At 44.0% G+C, this 15,167-nt stretch overlaps 1 protein-coding gene and 2 non-coding genes across 10 annotated transcripts in view; all 3 read right to left on the minus strand.

Moving 5' to 3' along the window:
* Positions 1-15,167, minus strand: part of prrc2b (proline-rich coiled-coil 2B) — a 30,812-nt gene that overhangs the window by 2,696 nt on the left and 12,949 nt on the right. The window contains exons 5-30 of one of the 8 annotated variants that reach the window (XR_008301103.1): positions 14,542-14,605; positions 13,549-13,692; positions 12,909-13,231; positions 11,679-11,809; positions 11,295-11,458; positions 10,828-10,915; positions 10,608-10,740; positions 9,476-9,827; positions 8,985-9,142; positions 8,531-8,714; positions 8,229-8,442; positions 6,156-8,105; positions 5,876-6,063; positions 5,580-5,695; positions 5,263-5,404; positions 5,078-5,154; positions 4,665-4,946; positions 4,001-4,102; positions 3,513-3,699; positions 3,290-3,387; positions 3,031-3,158; positions 2,188-2,428; positions 1,786-1,956; positions 1,554-1,637; positions 1,367-1,454; positions 1,026-1,264 (exon numbers count right to left, since the gene is read on the minus strand). Coding sequence is in view for 7 of the 8 variants with exons in the window: in XM_053230330.1 (XP_053086305.1) it covers positions 1,055-1,454; positions 1,558-1,637; positions 1,786-1,956; positions 2,188-2,428; positions 3,031-3,158; positions 3,290-3,387; positions 3,513-3,699; positions 4,001-4,102; positions 4,665-4,946; positions 5,078-5,154; positions 5,263-5,404; positions 5,580-5,695; positions 5,876-6,063; positions 6,156-8,105; positions 8,229-8,442; positions 8,531-8,714; positions 8,985-9,142; positions 9,476-9,827; positions 10,608-10,740; positions 10,828-10,915; positions 11,295-11,458; positions 11,679-11,809; positions 12,909-13,231; positions 13,549-13,692; positions 14,542-14,605 (6,117 nt within the window). In the remaining variant the exon portion in view is untranslated. Of the gene's footprint in view, positions 1-1,025; positions 1,455-1,553; positions 1,638-1,785; positions 1,957-2,187; positions 2,429-3,030; positions 3,159-3,289; positions 3,388-3,512; positions 3,700-4,000; positions 4,103-4,664; positions 4,947-5,077; positions 5,155-5,262; positions 5,405-5,579; positions 5,696-5,875; positions 6,064-6,155; positions 8,106-8,228; positions 8,443-8,530; positions 8,715-8,984; positions 9,143-9,475; positions 9,828-10,607; positions 10,741-10,827; positions 10,916-11,294; positions 11,459-11,678; positions 11,810-12,908; positions 13,232-13,548; positions 13,693-14,541; positions 14,606-15,167 lie in introns of all 8 variants that reach the window. The other 7 variants (XM_053230333.1, XM_053230332.1, XM_053230336.1 and 4 more) reach the window with 7 other exon arrangements.
* Positions 13,368-13,501, minus strand: LOC113531676 (small nucleolar RNA SNORA68). The gene has a single exon (XR_003403278.3). It is a non-coding gene; the product is annotated as a small nucleolar RNA SNORA68 (small nucleolar RNA).
* Positions 14,349-14,482, minus strand: LOC113531677 (small nucleolar RNA SNORA68). The gene has a single exon (XR_003403279.2). It is a non-coding gene; the product is annotated as a small nucleolar RNA SNORA68 (small nucleolar RNA).

The following is a 15,167-nucleotide window of genomic DNA, read 5'->3' on the forward strand; positions in this document are numbered from 1 at the left end:
AAATATGAAAGGCAGATTTTGTGTGCTAATATTTTTGAATGTTATTGAGTGGGAGTCACATTCAAACGAGCCACGTTTAAATTAAAAGTGTACGTGTTATTTTAGTCTTTCTCACTATTCTGACAACTGTAAAGCTCAGCAATAAAGATGGATAAATTTCCCCGTTCATCTATCTCCGCGAAACAAACTAGATTTACGTCTCAAATCACACACTTGTGTACTATTATAGATGCTTATTAAGCACTAACACTAACCGGGTTTCCTATTACGATTAGTGTTTGAATTAAAAATTAAAATTTTCCTGCAGCCTTCAAACCTACTGAAAGCTCTGTTTCGTGTACCAGCTTTCTGGATTTTCTAGATTAGTAAAGACTTCTGAATGTAAGGTTTTTGATTTGAGACGCAGCTCATGACAACAATCACGATGACGGAGGAAAGCTGACAGCGCGTCCGTGTTTTTATCGTCGCTAAACATCTCACAGTTCTTCCTGGAAACCTGCTGGACAGGTTTATTTAAATATATTTAAAGCTTTTAAATATTCCTTTGGATTTTAGTCACGTATACATCGTTACATATACGTACGTTACTGACATCATAACATATTCAAAGATGTAGTAGTTCTACGTTAGAAATAAAGCTGTTTCGTGGACGTTCCACAACATTTAATATAAAAGATATCATAATGGTCGGAATTGCTGTAGTGTAAGAGGAATAAAACACCAGGGAACATGCTGTTATAGGAAAATAATCAACTTCGGCTTCATCGTAACACTCCATCACTCAGTGTTTTATACTTTACTGTAACAGCAGCTTTGCTTTATTTATTACTTTTTTTTTTTTTTTTTTACTGATTTAGATACTAAACATATCAAAAATGAGACAGCGATCAAGCAAGGAACTAAATATAACTTTTTTTTTTTAAATGATCAACGCTGTTTCATAGCATTAAAGTAAAGCATTATTATTTTGATTCTACAAATTCACCAATAATGAGAAATAAAAGAAGTGGATGAACTGAAATTACCTATATCTTTTTTACAGTGGGTGGCTCACCTTCGTGCCCTCCTCTGCGCCCTTGCTAGGGGGCTCCGGGTTGGAAGGGGGGGTGGAGTGGGGAGGATCGCAGCCCGGGCTCGAGTAAGGGGTAGAGCGCATAATTACTGTCTTGTTTACCTGCATTACAGGTCTCTGGATGGGGTTTGGGAAAGGCCCGCTGGTAGGGGTACGCATGTGCATCACCATGTTGCCCTGCGGAGGGGGAACCTGAGGGGGGAAAATATAAATAAATAAAGAGGGGCAATAAAACAAATAGTTCGGAATGCTGAAAAGGTGTGTGTTGGGATTTTCTTTTGTGAATGTAAACACCTGTTGAGCGTAATGTCCAGGGAGCGGGCCGACGGTCGGGGGGCCACCGGGACCAGACGGCTTCCCACTGGGGCTGGCAGAACCTGGCCTGACCCGGGAGACGAAAAGAAAATTCATGAGGCTTTACATATTAAAAAAGAAAAAAAAAATTTTTTTAATCTGTAAAGCTCATCTGAGAAACACTTACACACCTGTACGAGCCGCCAGGTATCCCAGGTGAGTGGCTGGCTTTATCAGGGAACTGAAATCCTTTCATCTCCAGCTGAGACGGCTGAAAAACCCAAATATGAAAGAGGTAAATTTAAAATCACACATAACCTACGGTTAAGAAACAATTCTGGAGAAGAAACAAATGATGTTGCAACAACAAAAAAAAAAAACAAAACTGAGGAACTTAGAAATCAGAAGAACGTGGTCACCTCTCGGCTGGCGGTGATGACGGGTGGCTGGGACGCAGGGGGGATGACGTGGCGGCGCGGGCCGCCCACGGACAGGTTCTGTCCCTGCTGGAGCTGGATGGACTGCGGGAGGATCAGGTGCTGCTGGGCCGAACCGTAACGCAGCTGAGAGCCGGGTAGAGGCATCGTCACCTACACACACACACACACAAGAGCTATAAGTAAAAAAAAAAAAAAAAAAAAATACTACACACGTTGAATTTAAATTCAATCCCCTCGACTTTCCTTCGTGTCTTAGCCGTATAATCTCTATTTCAGTGAAAGAAGAGGGGAAATCCATCGGGAAGGTCTCGTTAACCCGGAGTTCTACACGGCCGCAATCGTTTCAGTTACTAAATTTCTTTAACGTGGACAGATTTTAACCTGAATGAGCTGCGAGTCCATGAGCTGAGACGTGCCCATTCCTGCCGCCTGGTTCATGGTGCTGTCGTAAACCAGCGCCTGGCTGCCGTTAATGGGCTGGAAGTGCGAGCCGGACTGCGGCTTCACCATCTCGGAGGGCTGCATGCCGGGGAACGCCGAGTACGGCCCTTTCAGAGGGCCTGCTCCGGAAAGCACCATCGCGCTCGGGTGGGACAGACTGGGCTGCATGTACACCTGCGACCTGCGGGTAAAAATCGTAAAAATCAAAATGAACGATTATTCAACTTTTTTTTTTTTTCTTTCCCTGACTCCCTAAAAAACGTTCTCGTTATCATAGCAGCGAAAATAGCTTCACTACAGTTAGCGATCGGATATTAGGCACATTATGCAAATAAATACACACCATGATTTTTATTTATTTACTGGAGGCATTAAAGTTTTTTTATATGAACCAATCACACTGTTAAACTGATGATTCACATTCAAACCACATTTTAACATCAACTTCATTTCAAATACTATACTAACTATAGACTGATTATAATCATAAATAAATCACTTCCAATTAATAAATAAATAACTAAATAAAGTACATTCATGTTTTAATTTTCTGAGAAACGTAATAATCATGGATCGAACACACATCGCAAATAATCACAGTAGAGTTTAGTTGAAATTTAAGTAAATAACTGCCACGTTACTGCAAGATGACCGTTTAGCTTTGATTTTTTTTTTCCTGGGTTTGTACTGCACGATGGTACATTTAAAAAACTAATAAAAAATCCCCTGATTAGAAGATTTTCTCGCTTTTTAAAAAAATTTTTTTTTTTACTTTTAACGTACCTGAAAGTGGGGATGGAGTTGAACATCTCCTGGGACTGAGAGACGGGCAGACCGCCCCGGAGTCCCAGCTGAGCCTGAGCCTGTAGAGACGTGTGCAGGGAGATGGGGATCTGCTGAGCGGCTGCAGCCTGATACACACACACACACACACACACACACAAACGTGTGAGCGAAAGAGAGAAACGAAATGAATTCATGGCCCAAAGAACGACGAGTGAGAGAAATATTATTCTGTATTACAGGCTAATCAGCTTGTTACCTGTTGGTAGCTTTGCTGCTGAGTCATCGTCGGCGGCACCAAACGAGGCTGGCTTGGAAACACGTGGCCGTCCAGGTACAGAGGGGGGATATGATTACCTGCACAGGTGACGTCAAAACATTTAAGATGAAACGCGTACTAAAAATGACAGTTATCAGTTTAATATCTCTGATCTACTCTCTAAAAACACACACACACACACACACACAGGAATAAATCTGACCTTGCATGGAGACGGAGGGAGCGACAGAGGCCACGGGCATGGGAGGCATGGAGACGCCACCGAACGAGCTGTAGCTGACGGCGCTGGACGAGCTGCAGGGGGGCTGCGTGACGGACCCGGCGCCGCCCGGAGAACCCTGCTCGGGGAGGGACTGCGAGTTCTCCCAGGCTTTACGTGCAGACTCCATCTGCACAGACAGAGCGACACGGGTGAACGGAAAACGGATTGCTGGATTGTAAGGACTAAATACTGAAACGCTGATACTCGATGATACTGTCATCTTAAAATGTTAAATAACTCCACAGATTTTTAGAGTTTTCTCAATTTATCAGCTTTGCAACGAAATACTTACACACACTAACCACTGCTTAAGATTATTTTGAACAGTAGTGATTCTGCATCATCAATTCTCTCACTATCCCTACCTCACAGGAAGGAGCGTCTAACACTTGTGCATGCCTAAAGAGTTCCTGTAAAGTGTGACGTACCTTGAGTGTGAGGTCGGTGGTGGGGAAGGAAATGGGATTGAGGTTGATGCCGGGCTGCAGGTGATCTCTGCGCAGCATAGGAATGCCCTGAGCAAGGCCCGCCTAAAACACACACACACACACAAAGTCAGCCAAAAAAAAAAAAAAAAAAAATATATATATATATATATATATATACACAATAAATAGTTATGATTAACTCAACAACAAACACAGACAGTAACTGACACCCCAGGATCTATAAAACGACCACCGCTGCCCGTAACTCCACGGTAACTACAGCGTAACTAACACTGTCACAGTAGATAAACATGGCAACTGTAACACTAACACCATGGCAACTACAACAAATGTAACGCTGTCACATTAACTGACACGGTAAAACCACAGCACCTGTAACAACACTATCACCTTTACCTGTAACATCACAGTAACTGTAGCACTAACAGCACTGCTTGGAACAGCTTGGTAACTACACCGTAACTGTAACACTGTCATAGTGACCGTAACCAACACTGCAGTATCTGTAACAACACTAACACCACTGCTTGTAACACCTCGGTAACTGTAACAGCACAGAAACTGTAAAACCACGGTAACTACACCGTCACAGGAACCAACACGGTAACATGAGTAACACTGTAATGAAACTCCTGAAACCCACGTTGCTGGCGAGAGCGTCCTGCAGCTTGGTGACCGGGTTGGACACGGCCACCGGTGCCGATCCCGGAGGGAGGCTGAAGTCCGAGTCCTTGGCGCTGACTCCGAACTCGATGGGTGGGACGGGGAGGACGTTTTCAACGTGGATGTCCACGCCGTTAACGGGGGTGATGGGGCCCTCCAGACGCTCCACTCCCTCAGAACCCTTGCGGTTCTTCAGCGAGCGCTCGTTTCCGATCGGCCCGGGTTTGTGCTCTTTGCTCTGCTCCGGCCCCGCGTCCGAATCCTGCACGAAGACGGAATTACGGTTATGAACGAACGTATGGAACCTGACGGAGATCAGTAAGTATTATCGAAGTGCTTAGAGTCTATTGATTGTTTGAGGGGAAATATTGATATTATTCCTCTGAACACAACCTCTGAATTTGGTTCACTCCCGGTGTACGACACCTGCTTCGTCCACGAGTCTCCACCAGACGACTGAACTGTAAGAGCTTCAGTGTGGGGAGGAAAAAAAAAAACAGAATAAAGTTTTATATAACCTGTTTTAAGTTGCTAAAAATACAGGTATTGTTATAATAAACTGAAGCGTGTAGTGTTACCTGTGCTGTTGGTCTCCCAGATCTCAGTGCCGAGGTTATTTGTCGAGAGAGTTTCCTCGGGCTGTTCGATCGAGATACCGCCCTGCTTCTTTGCGAAACGAGGAGGCATTTTTGAAGCGATTGATCTGTTCTTTACCGTTACCTGTGGGAGCACAAACACACACACACACACACACACACACACACACATAATGTGACCACGATATAAATTTAAAACAACCCATTACATCTTTTCAAATGGGATTAGTTTGTAATAGCAAAATATTTGCACTAAACAGAAATCCATATTGCTGTAAATCTAATTTGCCGAAACTCACCGCTGCTCCTTGGTCCTTCCTCCTTCGATCGTCGTCCTGTGGACGCCGCTGCTTTTTGGCGAGGGCGTCTTGGAATCCGTCGGGACTCGGAATAGAGACTCCTGAATCGCTTTCGACTGTCGGAAAGATTTCAGACGTTAAGCACGAAGAGATGTTCCAGTATACAACGTCGCACAAGAGCGAAAATTTTCCCTCCCGCTGATGTGCAAGTTGCTAATAATGAAATAGCTGCTAACAACAAACATCTATTAAATCAATGTAGTTTTTTTTTTTTTTTTTTTAACTGTTGCTCTTACTCGGGTAGCTGTTGAGGTCATACTGTGAAAGAGACTCAGACATGTCTCCCTTCATGCTCCTCGGTTTTAGATCTTTATCCAGCTTCTTCCCTGAAGATTCAGTAGTGCTGGAGGAGAGACTGTCCTCTGCCTGCTCCACACCATACACCGGCCCTGCGTTCAAGCCCGGAGCCGCGTCCTCAGGACTCCTGCGCAAATTAAAACAGATTTACTTTATTCCTTCTAGCGTGCTACGTGGATAAGCGGATATTTCCGTTTCGGAAACTGTATCTGAACTCACCGTCTGCAGTTGTTCGTCACGCCGTTCTGCCAGCCGTCGTTTCGGTTGGAAGAACCGCCGCCGGAAGGAGTGTCTGTGGATCGAGACATCTTAGAGCTTTCCAGAATGTCACTCTTACGATTCTGTCGGTCCGCCAGCGGGCGCTGGCTGGAGAAACTTCTCTTGGAGAGCTCTCGTTTCTCAGAGCCTGGCTCTCCGTGGCCCGGATCTACAGGCGCTTCGCTGCGTTTCTCTCTCCAGTCATTCAAGTCGCTGTTTTCCGATCCAGTCTCCCAATCTTCACCCTGAGGCACAAATTCCTGCTGCCGATTTCCAGAATACTGACCAGGCCAATGGTCTTCTCCGGGTTTGGATCGACCCGGCCAAGGATTCGTGAAATCCCCGTTGACGTACTCGTCGCTGTTCCACTGACCCCCGGTTTCTCGTTCTTGGCGCAGACGTCTAAACCGAGGGGGTTTGTCTTGGCGAGGAGGGCGTCTTCTCCTCAGTGGTCGGTTGTCCGAATTATCGTTATCGAGATGGTAGTCGCCTTCTCGGTCTTCGACTCCGTTCTCTGCGAAAGACGAAGCGAACTTTGGAGGGTATTTCAGAGAGTCGCCTTCTGCAGATTTTCTCGAGAAGGAGTCGCTTGTAAAGTTGTAGCCGTTCTCCTGCATGGATCCACCTCCAAACTGGTTCCCTCTTCCCCTCCAAGTGGAAAAATCCTTCGATCCAAACCCGCGGTTGTATCCGGTGTTCAGGCGTGGAGGGAGGGACCGACCGAAGCTTCTCATTTTGGGTTTTTCCCTCACTTCTCCTCCGGTGCTCTGGTCATTATTGTAGACCTTATTTGACCTCCAGGAATCCCTATCTGCCCTTTTAGTGTCTCCGGATGTGGAATAAGCAGCTTCTCCGTTCTCTCCGTTTTTCTGGCGGCGCCGTTTGGGCAGCTCTTCGTATTCCGAGGCCTCGCTCAGAGTCTCGCTCATGTTCCGTCTTCGTGGTTTGCCTCTTTGCAAATCCTCGGTTTTGACAAAATCCCGAGACCCTCGACCCCGGCCTGATCGCTGGATATTTCCGGTGTTGTACATTCCTCTGTTGTTGTCGCTACGCCCTCCCCGGCCTCCGCCGCGCGAGTTGAACTCTCTGAATCCTCGGCCGCGGCCTCGTCCCGCCCCTCTGGCTCCAGCGAATGCCTGCTCTTCATCGATAAAGATCCAGTTGTTGCGGCGAGGCGCTGGAGGCTCTTTACTTTCGGGGTTCTCTTTCACCTGGGAATTATTGCCATCCCAGCCATTCTCCTTGTTGGACTCTTCACTCGGGTTGCTCGATTTCTCTACTTTTGGCCGAGAACTTTGCTTCTCCTCGTGAGAGGTCACAGGAGGAGCTGGATGCCGGTTGATTGAAGGCTGATTGTCCTTTTTCAGGTCATAGACGTTGGTAAGGACTTCCTTCTCGAGTCTGTACGGAACAGGCTTCTCTTCCGGTTCAGGTTTGGGCTTCTCGTTCTCCTTGTCCTCCACTTTCAGGGCCTTGAGCACCGGTTTCTTGATAGGACCCGTCCTCCTGAAGGTTCTGCTGCTCGGTTCGGACGGTTGGTTAACCCCCCCGCTGCTACTGCTGGACCCCTGATCGGACCACTGCGCGGCATCTTTATCTTTCTTCCCAGAGTCGTCTTTCCTCCAGAAGCCAGAGTCGAAACTCTTCTCTTTGTCTTCGCACACTTCGTCACGAGAATCCAGACTGTCTCTCTGGTGTCGGTTAGAGGAAACCTCCTTCTGGTGCTCGAGTTTTAAATACTCGCTGTGTCCTGGTGGCTGAGGCGCTTCTTCGTCTCGCTGCGAACCCAGAGGAATGTCGGACCCTCGACTTGGGCGGTAGCCCTGATGGGAGAGATCTTCTGAAGGACTTTCGACACCTTCAATCCCTTTCTCTTCGTACAAGTCCTGCTGAGAGCATGACCGGTCACTCCTGCAAAATAAACATAACTCAAAAATCCAAGTTCTTGCTGTTTCAAAACGCATGCTTGAGTGTTTAAAAAAAAAAAAAAAAAAAAAAAAAAAAAGCTGATGAGAAACAAAGCGTCTTGCGTACCTGTCGTCTGCCTGACTCCTCTCAGAGCTCTCGTGCTGTCTCTGATAAGGTGGGGTGAAACTGCGTGCCGGTGGGTAGCCATCTTGGCTCCAAACTGAGTAAGTGTCAGCAGAGAGTGCTCGCCTTTCCTGGTGCATGCTGGGATGGCAGCCCTCGTCTGAGGCAGACCCAGGGCTGTTGAGGCGATCCTGCTGCACGGCCGGCTTCATTACGCCTGCAGAAAAAGAGCGTGTAAATAAATAAATAAATAAATAAATGTTTATTTTAAGCCAACTGTTTTGGCTCTGGGTTGATTAACATACCCGAGGAGTGGACGTTAGGCGAGTAATAATCGACTGTTGAGCGTCCCTGGGTAATGCGTGGGTCCATGTAAGGGGGCATCATCATCCAGCGGGGGTCAAACCCAAGCACGTGAGGGGGGTAATACCCTCTCTGAGCAGGACCGGAGCCGGACTGCTGCCACTGCTGCATCTTATACACCTGATCCTGAAAACAAACGTATAACAACCTCATCACTGATGTCAGAGTGACTGAACTGACAACCCCAAATAGATCAAAATCCTTAAACATAAATAATCCACACTTCATCTGAGAGGAAAAAAAAAAAAAAGATCAAAGTAGCCACACACGGTTGATGACGGACAACAGGAGATATGCGCTCGCCTTTGAACTGCTGAGAACGCTGATCCTGGAGAATTACAGGATTAAAACTTTAAAGCTTGTCGTGCCTGAAGGATTTCAGCTGCTGCCGCTCACCTGCTGCTGCTGCTGCTGCTGCTGCTGCTTTTGGAAGCGAGGCGGAACGGCCTTCTGGTGCCGCTGAGCGTATTCCGGTCCGTCGTGCTCGCTCCTGTAGCCGAAATCGTCTCGGTAATCCTGGCTGTGGAGCGCGTCGGATTTCTGCTCGGAAACATCTGCGCGAGGAAACGGGAACGGGAGAAATGGAAAATAAATAATCAGAATGCACAGAAAAACAAAACAAGCTGTTATACTTATAACAAATATATAAGTTGATGTTTTAATTCCTCACTTGTACATATAACTTGGAAAATATGTAGAATATGATTTAAAAAAAAAAACAAACAAACAAACAAAAAAAATAACATTGGATTAAACCGTAGCCTTAGCAAAAGTGTATTAAGTCACAGAGAAAACCCAGTAACCTTTTATTAAAAAAAAAATACTTAATGCAGCTTTAAATACAGAAAACATTAAATCTTACTTGTTAATCAGTCTATCGTTCGTACCTTTACTCCCATGCTGCCAGGCTTCCTGGTGAGGTTTGGCCGTCTCTCTCCCGGGTGACAGTGAAAGCTCCTTATTTTCCGCTCCATGTGCGTCTCCGGAATGCGCTGGTCTCTCGATCTTGCCGAATTTCTCATCCAGTTTCTTGAGTTTCTCGGCGCAGGCGGCCAGCCTCTCCTCTCGGGCTCGCCTCTCCTCTTCCTCACGCCTCCGACGCGCCCTCTCCACGGCCTCGGAGACGTCCGGCGAGACGAATTTTCCCCGAGGAGGAGGAGGAGGAGGAGGAGGAGCGGAACGCTGAGGCTCGTCCTGTTCCTCGACGGACGCGCTCGCGCCGCTGCTCTTCTGCTGCGGCTGGAAAAAACAAAACAAAAAATAAAAAAATGAGACCTCACTTTCCTTCGTTGCCTCCCTGCTCCCTTCTTGAGTCTATTATGGACCTGAGTCCATATTCCAAAGGAGCCTTTGGTAACATTTATTCTGTAATCAATTCTCATAACCTGGAACTCCTAGCTCAATTAGAAAGAAAATGGGAAGTGGAATTAGATATAGAACTCTCAGAAGACATGTGGCAGTCTGTCTTAAATAATATTTATTCATCTTCAATTTGTCTAAAACAGAGTAATTCAGTTTAAAATTGTTCACAGACTGCACTGGTCCAACGTGAAGTTAGCCAAATTCAAACCAAATTTAGACTCTAACTGTGATAGGTGTGAAATAGAGCCAGCTACGCTCTCTCACATGCTTCGGCTTCGTCCAAAATTAAAAGGACTTACTACAATATATGGCCTTATAAAAAATACGGCACACTATAAGAGGCTGTACCAACATGTTTTATATCACTTAGCAACCTGTTTTAGATCAGATAAAGAAGATGGACCGCTCAGTTATCTCACAGGAGTAGAAAATACATATATATATTTTTCTTCATATTAGAAAACTTAAATGCATAATTGTGCAACAGGGGAAATTGTTGTGGGAAGGGATGTTGTTTAAAAGATGAAAAAGATGCCTAACTGTATTATGTGTTTCATGTCTGACAAAATATTCAATAAAAATACGTTGGAACAAAACAAACGAGACCTCAGATACGATCGATCCTTTGTGATGATTAAGAATGGTCACTTTTATTACCTGCGAGTCTGCGGAGCCGTATCTGCTGTTGGTTTTTCTGGAAGGCAAAGGATCGTGCTGGTGATGGTACACGTCTTCCTGACCGTCTGAGCTCATGGACGATTGGCGGTCGCGACGAGACTCCCACTCTCCCCTAAAAACAAAAAGGCTGTAAATTACTAACATGTTCAAGCAAACTTATCGATTCAAAAATGTATATTAAAAGGATGCAGAGACAGACCAGATCTTGCTCTTCTCGCTGGGGGAGTGATCCTCTTCATCGTCACTGAATTTGAGCTTCTCGCTGTAATCCACCTCCTCGTGAAGACCTGGAAAGATGATCAGTCTGTTTAAACCAAACGCCAAACAGCGTCTCATCGGATTATCAGTGACGTACACAATAAATCAGCGAATTCAGCATAGTTGGGGGAAAAAAAAAAATCTAATTAAAACTCATTCCATCTTGTTTTAATTGCAGTGGAGAAAAACAAATCAACTAATGCTTTTATTTTAAAACATAACTAGTTGTAAAACTTCTACATATATGGATGTAGAGTTATAAAGAGTGATATTCATGCTGCTTCTAGTCTAGTGTTCATTCAGTTTACGAAGGAAATGTGTGTAAAACTACGTTACTGTCGTTATTGCTTGCGTATCATCTCTAATATTTCTACTTCTGATCAAGTACAGGTGGTTTTACGTGTTTACCTGCCCATCCGTCCTCGCAGTCGTTGTCCAGGTCGTCCAGGTCTTTCAGATCGTCGGGGTTGATGATGGCGGGACGGGAAGGCCGGTCTCCGGGACGCCGAATCGGCCGGGGAGAGGGACGAGGCGGGACTCGGGGGAAGCGGTTCTCTCTCCGCACGTCTCCGCTACAAACAGAACCAAAGTCACGGATTTGAATCTGGTCCTAATTATCGTTACAAACATCTCGCAAAAATTTTACTATAAACATTCTAGTGATTAAATAAAAATTTTTCAGATGCTTCAATGTGAATCGTTCATTTTGGAAGTGTTCTTTTAAAAACGTCAGGATGGACAGTAAGCGAGCGCTCCGCTGTCACGCATCGTTAAAGGTAGGCAGGTACGCACTTGACGGGTTCAGGAGGAGGGTATGTGGGTCTAAAGGTGGGTCGAGCATCAAAGCGCATTGGGGCAACAACAGCAGCAGCAGAGCCGTGCTCCGAAGAACCCGGACCATCACGAATCTCCTTGGGACACATCTAATGGGGGGCAAAAAAAATATATATTAAGACATTGAGCAATATGTGAAAAGTAACAAGCAGCAACCTGGTTTTACAAAACAGTTTCATCAGTCCAGCGACTCAAGAAGGAGCAAAATCAAGCAACTTCACAGCTGCACTGATCTTCAGATTTTAAAAAAATTATATTTAAATGTAAAACCTTTCTACTGGAGGTAGCAAGTGACAAGTCGCTGATGTCCCTGCAGGTTTCTCTCGTTTTCAAAATCAATGTGATTCAGCGCTTTATCACGATTCTAATTCACACGCAATTTTGAAAATAAATTCCTGCTTTCTTTGTTTTATATTTTTAAAAATAGTTTTGCCATCACCGCCCCTCTTCCGAAGACAATAAAGACTTTGTTAGGGATACAATTTTTTAGAAAGAATTTTATGGACTATTAAAAAGAGTCAAAAGAGAAAGAAAAATTGAAACAAAAAATTCAAAAATTAAGAGGAAAAAAAGAAAATTAAGCATGCGTGCATATGCAAATAAATAAATAAATAAATAAATAAAATGTTATTTACAGCAAAACAGGACTGAATACATGTGAGGGAAAAAAAAAAAAAAGAGAGAAAATATAACAAAAAATAAATTAATTTGCAATTACACAGGAAATGGAATGATTTAATTTGTAATTTTTCTTCCGGTTTACTTCATTTATTTTTTCCCTTTCTCCTCATTTTCTTTTCTCTTCATTTATTGCAAAAATTTTTTAAAAGTGTAATAAATAAATAAATAAACAAATAGATAGATAGATAGATAGATAAATAAAAACCTTCATTGTCACTTACTAGTGTGCATGCCAAAAATACTTGCTTTATATTTTGATTAGTTATATATTAGTTCCTTATAAACACACACAGAGAAATAAAAATTACTTTTACACTGGCATCTATAATAATAAAAAAAAATAAAAAAATAAAAAAACCCAATAGGACAATTCCAAAACTAATCAAACCACACTTTAATTTATAATCTAATTTTCAAAGCAGAAGAAATTAAAAGAGAAGAGAGAAGAGAGAAATTAAGCTCCTGTATGTGTTATAGTGGGTAATGAATGCTGTATGGAACCCTTACGAAGGCAGGCAGCATGTCGTGGTAGGTGGTGGTGGAGGAGTGATGGAGCTGATACTGCAGACCCGGCGTCGGTCGGCGTGTGGGCGGAGCCGGGCGGAGAGAAGGATCCTTCGGGTCGGGAGACGCCGCGGTGGCGGTGGGGGTGACGGCGACGGCGTTGGTGGAAGAGGAAGAAGAGGAGGCGGAAGATGAGGATGGAGGAGGAAGAGGAGTGGTAGCCTCAGGAGAGGCACTGGGTTTGCCCTCTGGATCGGAGGAGAGGGCTGAGGACAGAGATGGGGGCTGCAGGTACCTCCCTCCACCCTCCCTCCAGCTCGTCACGTCTAAACACACACACACACACACACACACACACACACACACCAGACATGAATGAGTGTGACTTCATAAAAACCTTCTTTTATCGCAAGACATCGTTTTTCAAAGTGCAACCGAACAGCGTATTTGATTTTCAAGGCCGAATGTCGGACCTTGAATTCACTTCTATTGGCACACGGAGCCGATAAAAGGCGACAAGGTTCTCGTTTCTTTGCGCACGTGTAGCGTAGGTCATCGCACGTGTCGGGTTAATGACCTTTGGGTTTGCGTGCGGTGGTTACGTATCTGAGAGATGCGAGCGAGCCGCAGCTGAGAGACTCACTCTGAGGGCGGAGGCTTGGTCCTGGCCCATACGACGGATCGAAGGCGCTTTTTTCCTTGCCAGCCTTGTCCTGTTCTCCTGCTGCTTTCAGCGTCGGAAATTCCTCGTGAGAGAAGGGCTGCAGTCGGTTTGAGGCCCTTAAACCTGCAGGAAGAGCGAGTGCGTTACACACACACACACGTCACATGTACACACACACACACGTCACATGTCACATGTACACACGCGGAACTTTAAACTCTGCTGTCTGTCACTGTTCTCACTGGAAACCAAATGGCGTGAGTCAAAGAGAGAAATGTACTCGTAAATAAATACCTGAAATGAACTGTTTACTGTAAACCCAAACTTATCAGGGCTTAAATCTATTTATTACTTTGCACTTAATCATGATTTTTTCCCCCCTATATGGATACTCTGCCATAACAAAATACAAAAAAGAAGAATTAATAAACACTATAACAAAGAAAATTAAAAATATATGTTTGAGTCTAAACCAGAAATTCAACACATTGTTCCAAAAGCTGAGAATTTTCACAAATTTGCGCTGCATTAATATAAATTATACACTTTAGTATCAATAACACGCTTCTCTGTTGCTCCTTATGTAAACAAACGATATAATAAAAGTCAGCGTTACCAATGTGAGTAAATTAGAACAAGAACTAACGTTCAAGGACTTCGAGGAAGTATATAAAATGTTTCACACACACACACACACACACACACACGTTCAAGCAAAGCTGTAAAAAGCTAAAAACACATGCTAATACATTTTCAAGGACTTGAACGACTTTAATGTTGAATGTTGGTCCTTGAATTCACTTCTATTGGCACACGGAGCCGATAAAAGGCGACAAGGTTCTCGTTTCTCTGCGCACGTGTAGCGTAGGTCATCGCACGTGTCGAGTTAATGACCTTTGGGTTTGCGTGCGTTGGTTACGTATCTAGCGGGATCATGATAAGATGAAGAAAATGACAGGATGTGATTGTTACCATCTTGATCTAGTGCCTTTCCATTTAGTTGTGCCCATTGCTTTGGTCCACCGGTGCTTGTGCTCTGTAAAGGAACGGAGTGTGAAGGTTATTACGTCTCTCATGTTTCTTTAAGAGTGGATTTCAAATAAATATCTTCCCTACAAGAATTCTTCCTCTCGGTTTAATAATACCATTTATGTTTCTTTGTTTTGGGCAAATACGAGCCAAATTCAGCCGTCGTTCTGTTTAACGTTTCTAATTTATTTCCTGAAACAAATTTCCCATCATCTTCATCAGAAGAGAAATAAATAGAAAATGAAATGAAAAAGAGAAATTAAAATGAGAGTACGAAGTGTATTTTTGCCATTCAAGTGAAGTTTAATTGCAAAGGTATAATTAGGAAAAACAAACAGTTGGAGGTAAGCAGATGTAGCGATGATTATAGACGAAAAATAAAATAACTACCTCCTTTTTTTCTTTTAAAGTTATATATATTCGTATCCGAGTAACATTTCGTAGAATCAAAAGAAAACTTATACATCAACAACTGTATTAAATACAACAAAATAAAAATAATACAGTTCTGTGCATCGAAAATGCAGATTTATTTATTATTATTATTATTATTATTATTATTATTATTT

Source organism: Pangasianodon hypophthalmus, chromosome 27 (genome assembly GCF_027358585.1).
Source record: "Pangasianodon hypophthalmus isolate fPanHyp1 chromosome 27, fPanHyp1.pri, whole genome shotgun sequence".
Taxonomy (NCBI): domain Eukaryota; kingdom Metazoa; phylum Chordata; class Actinopteri; order Siluriformes; family Pangasiidae; genus Pangasianodon; species Pangasianodon hypophthalmus.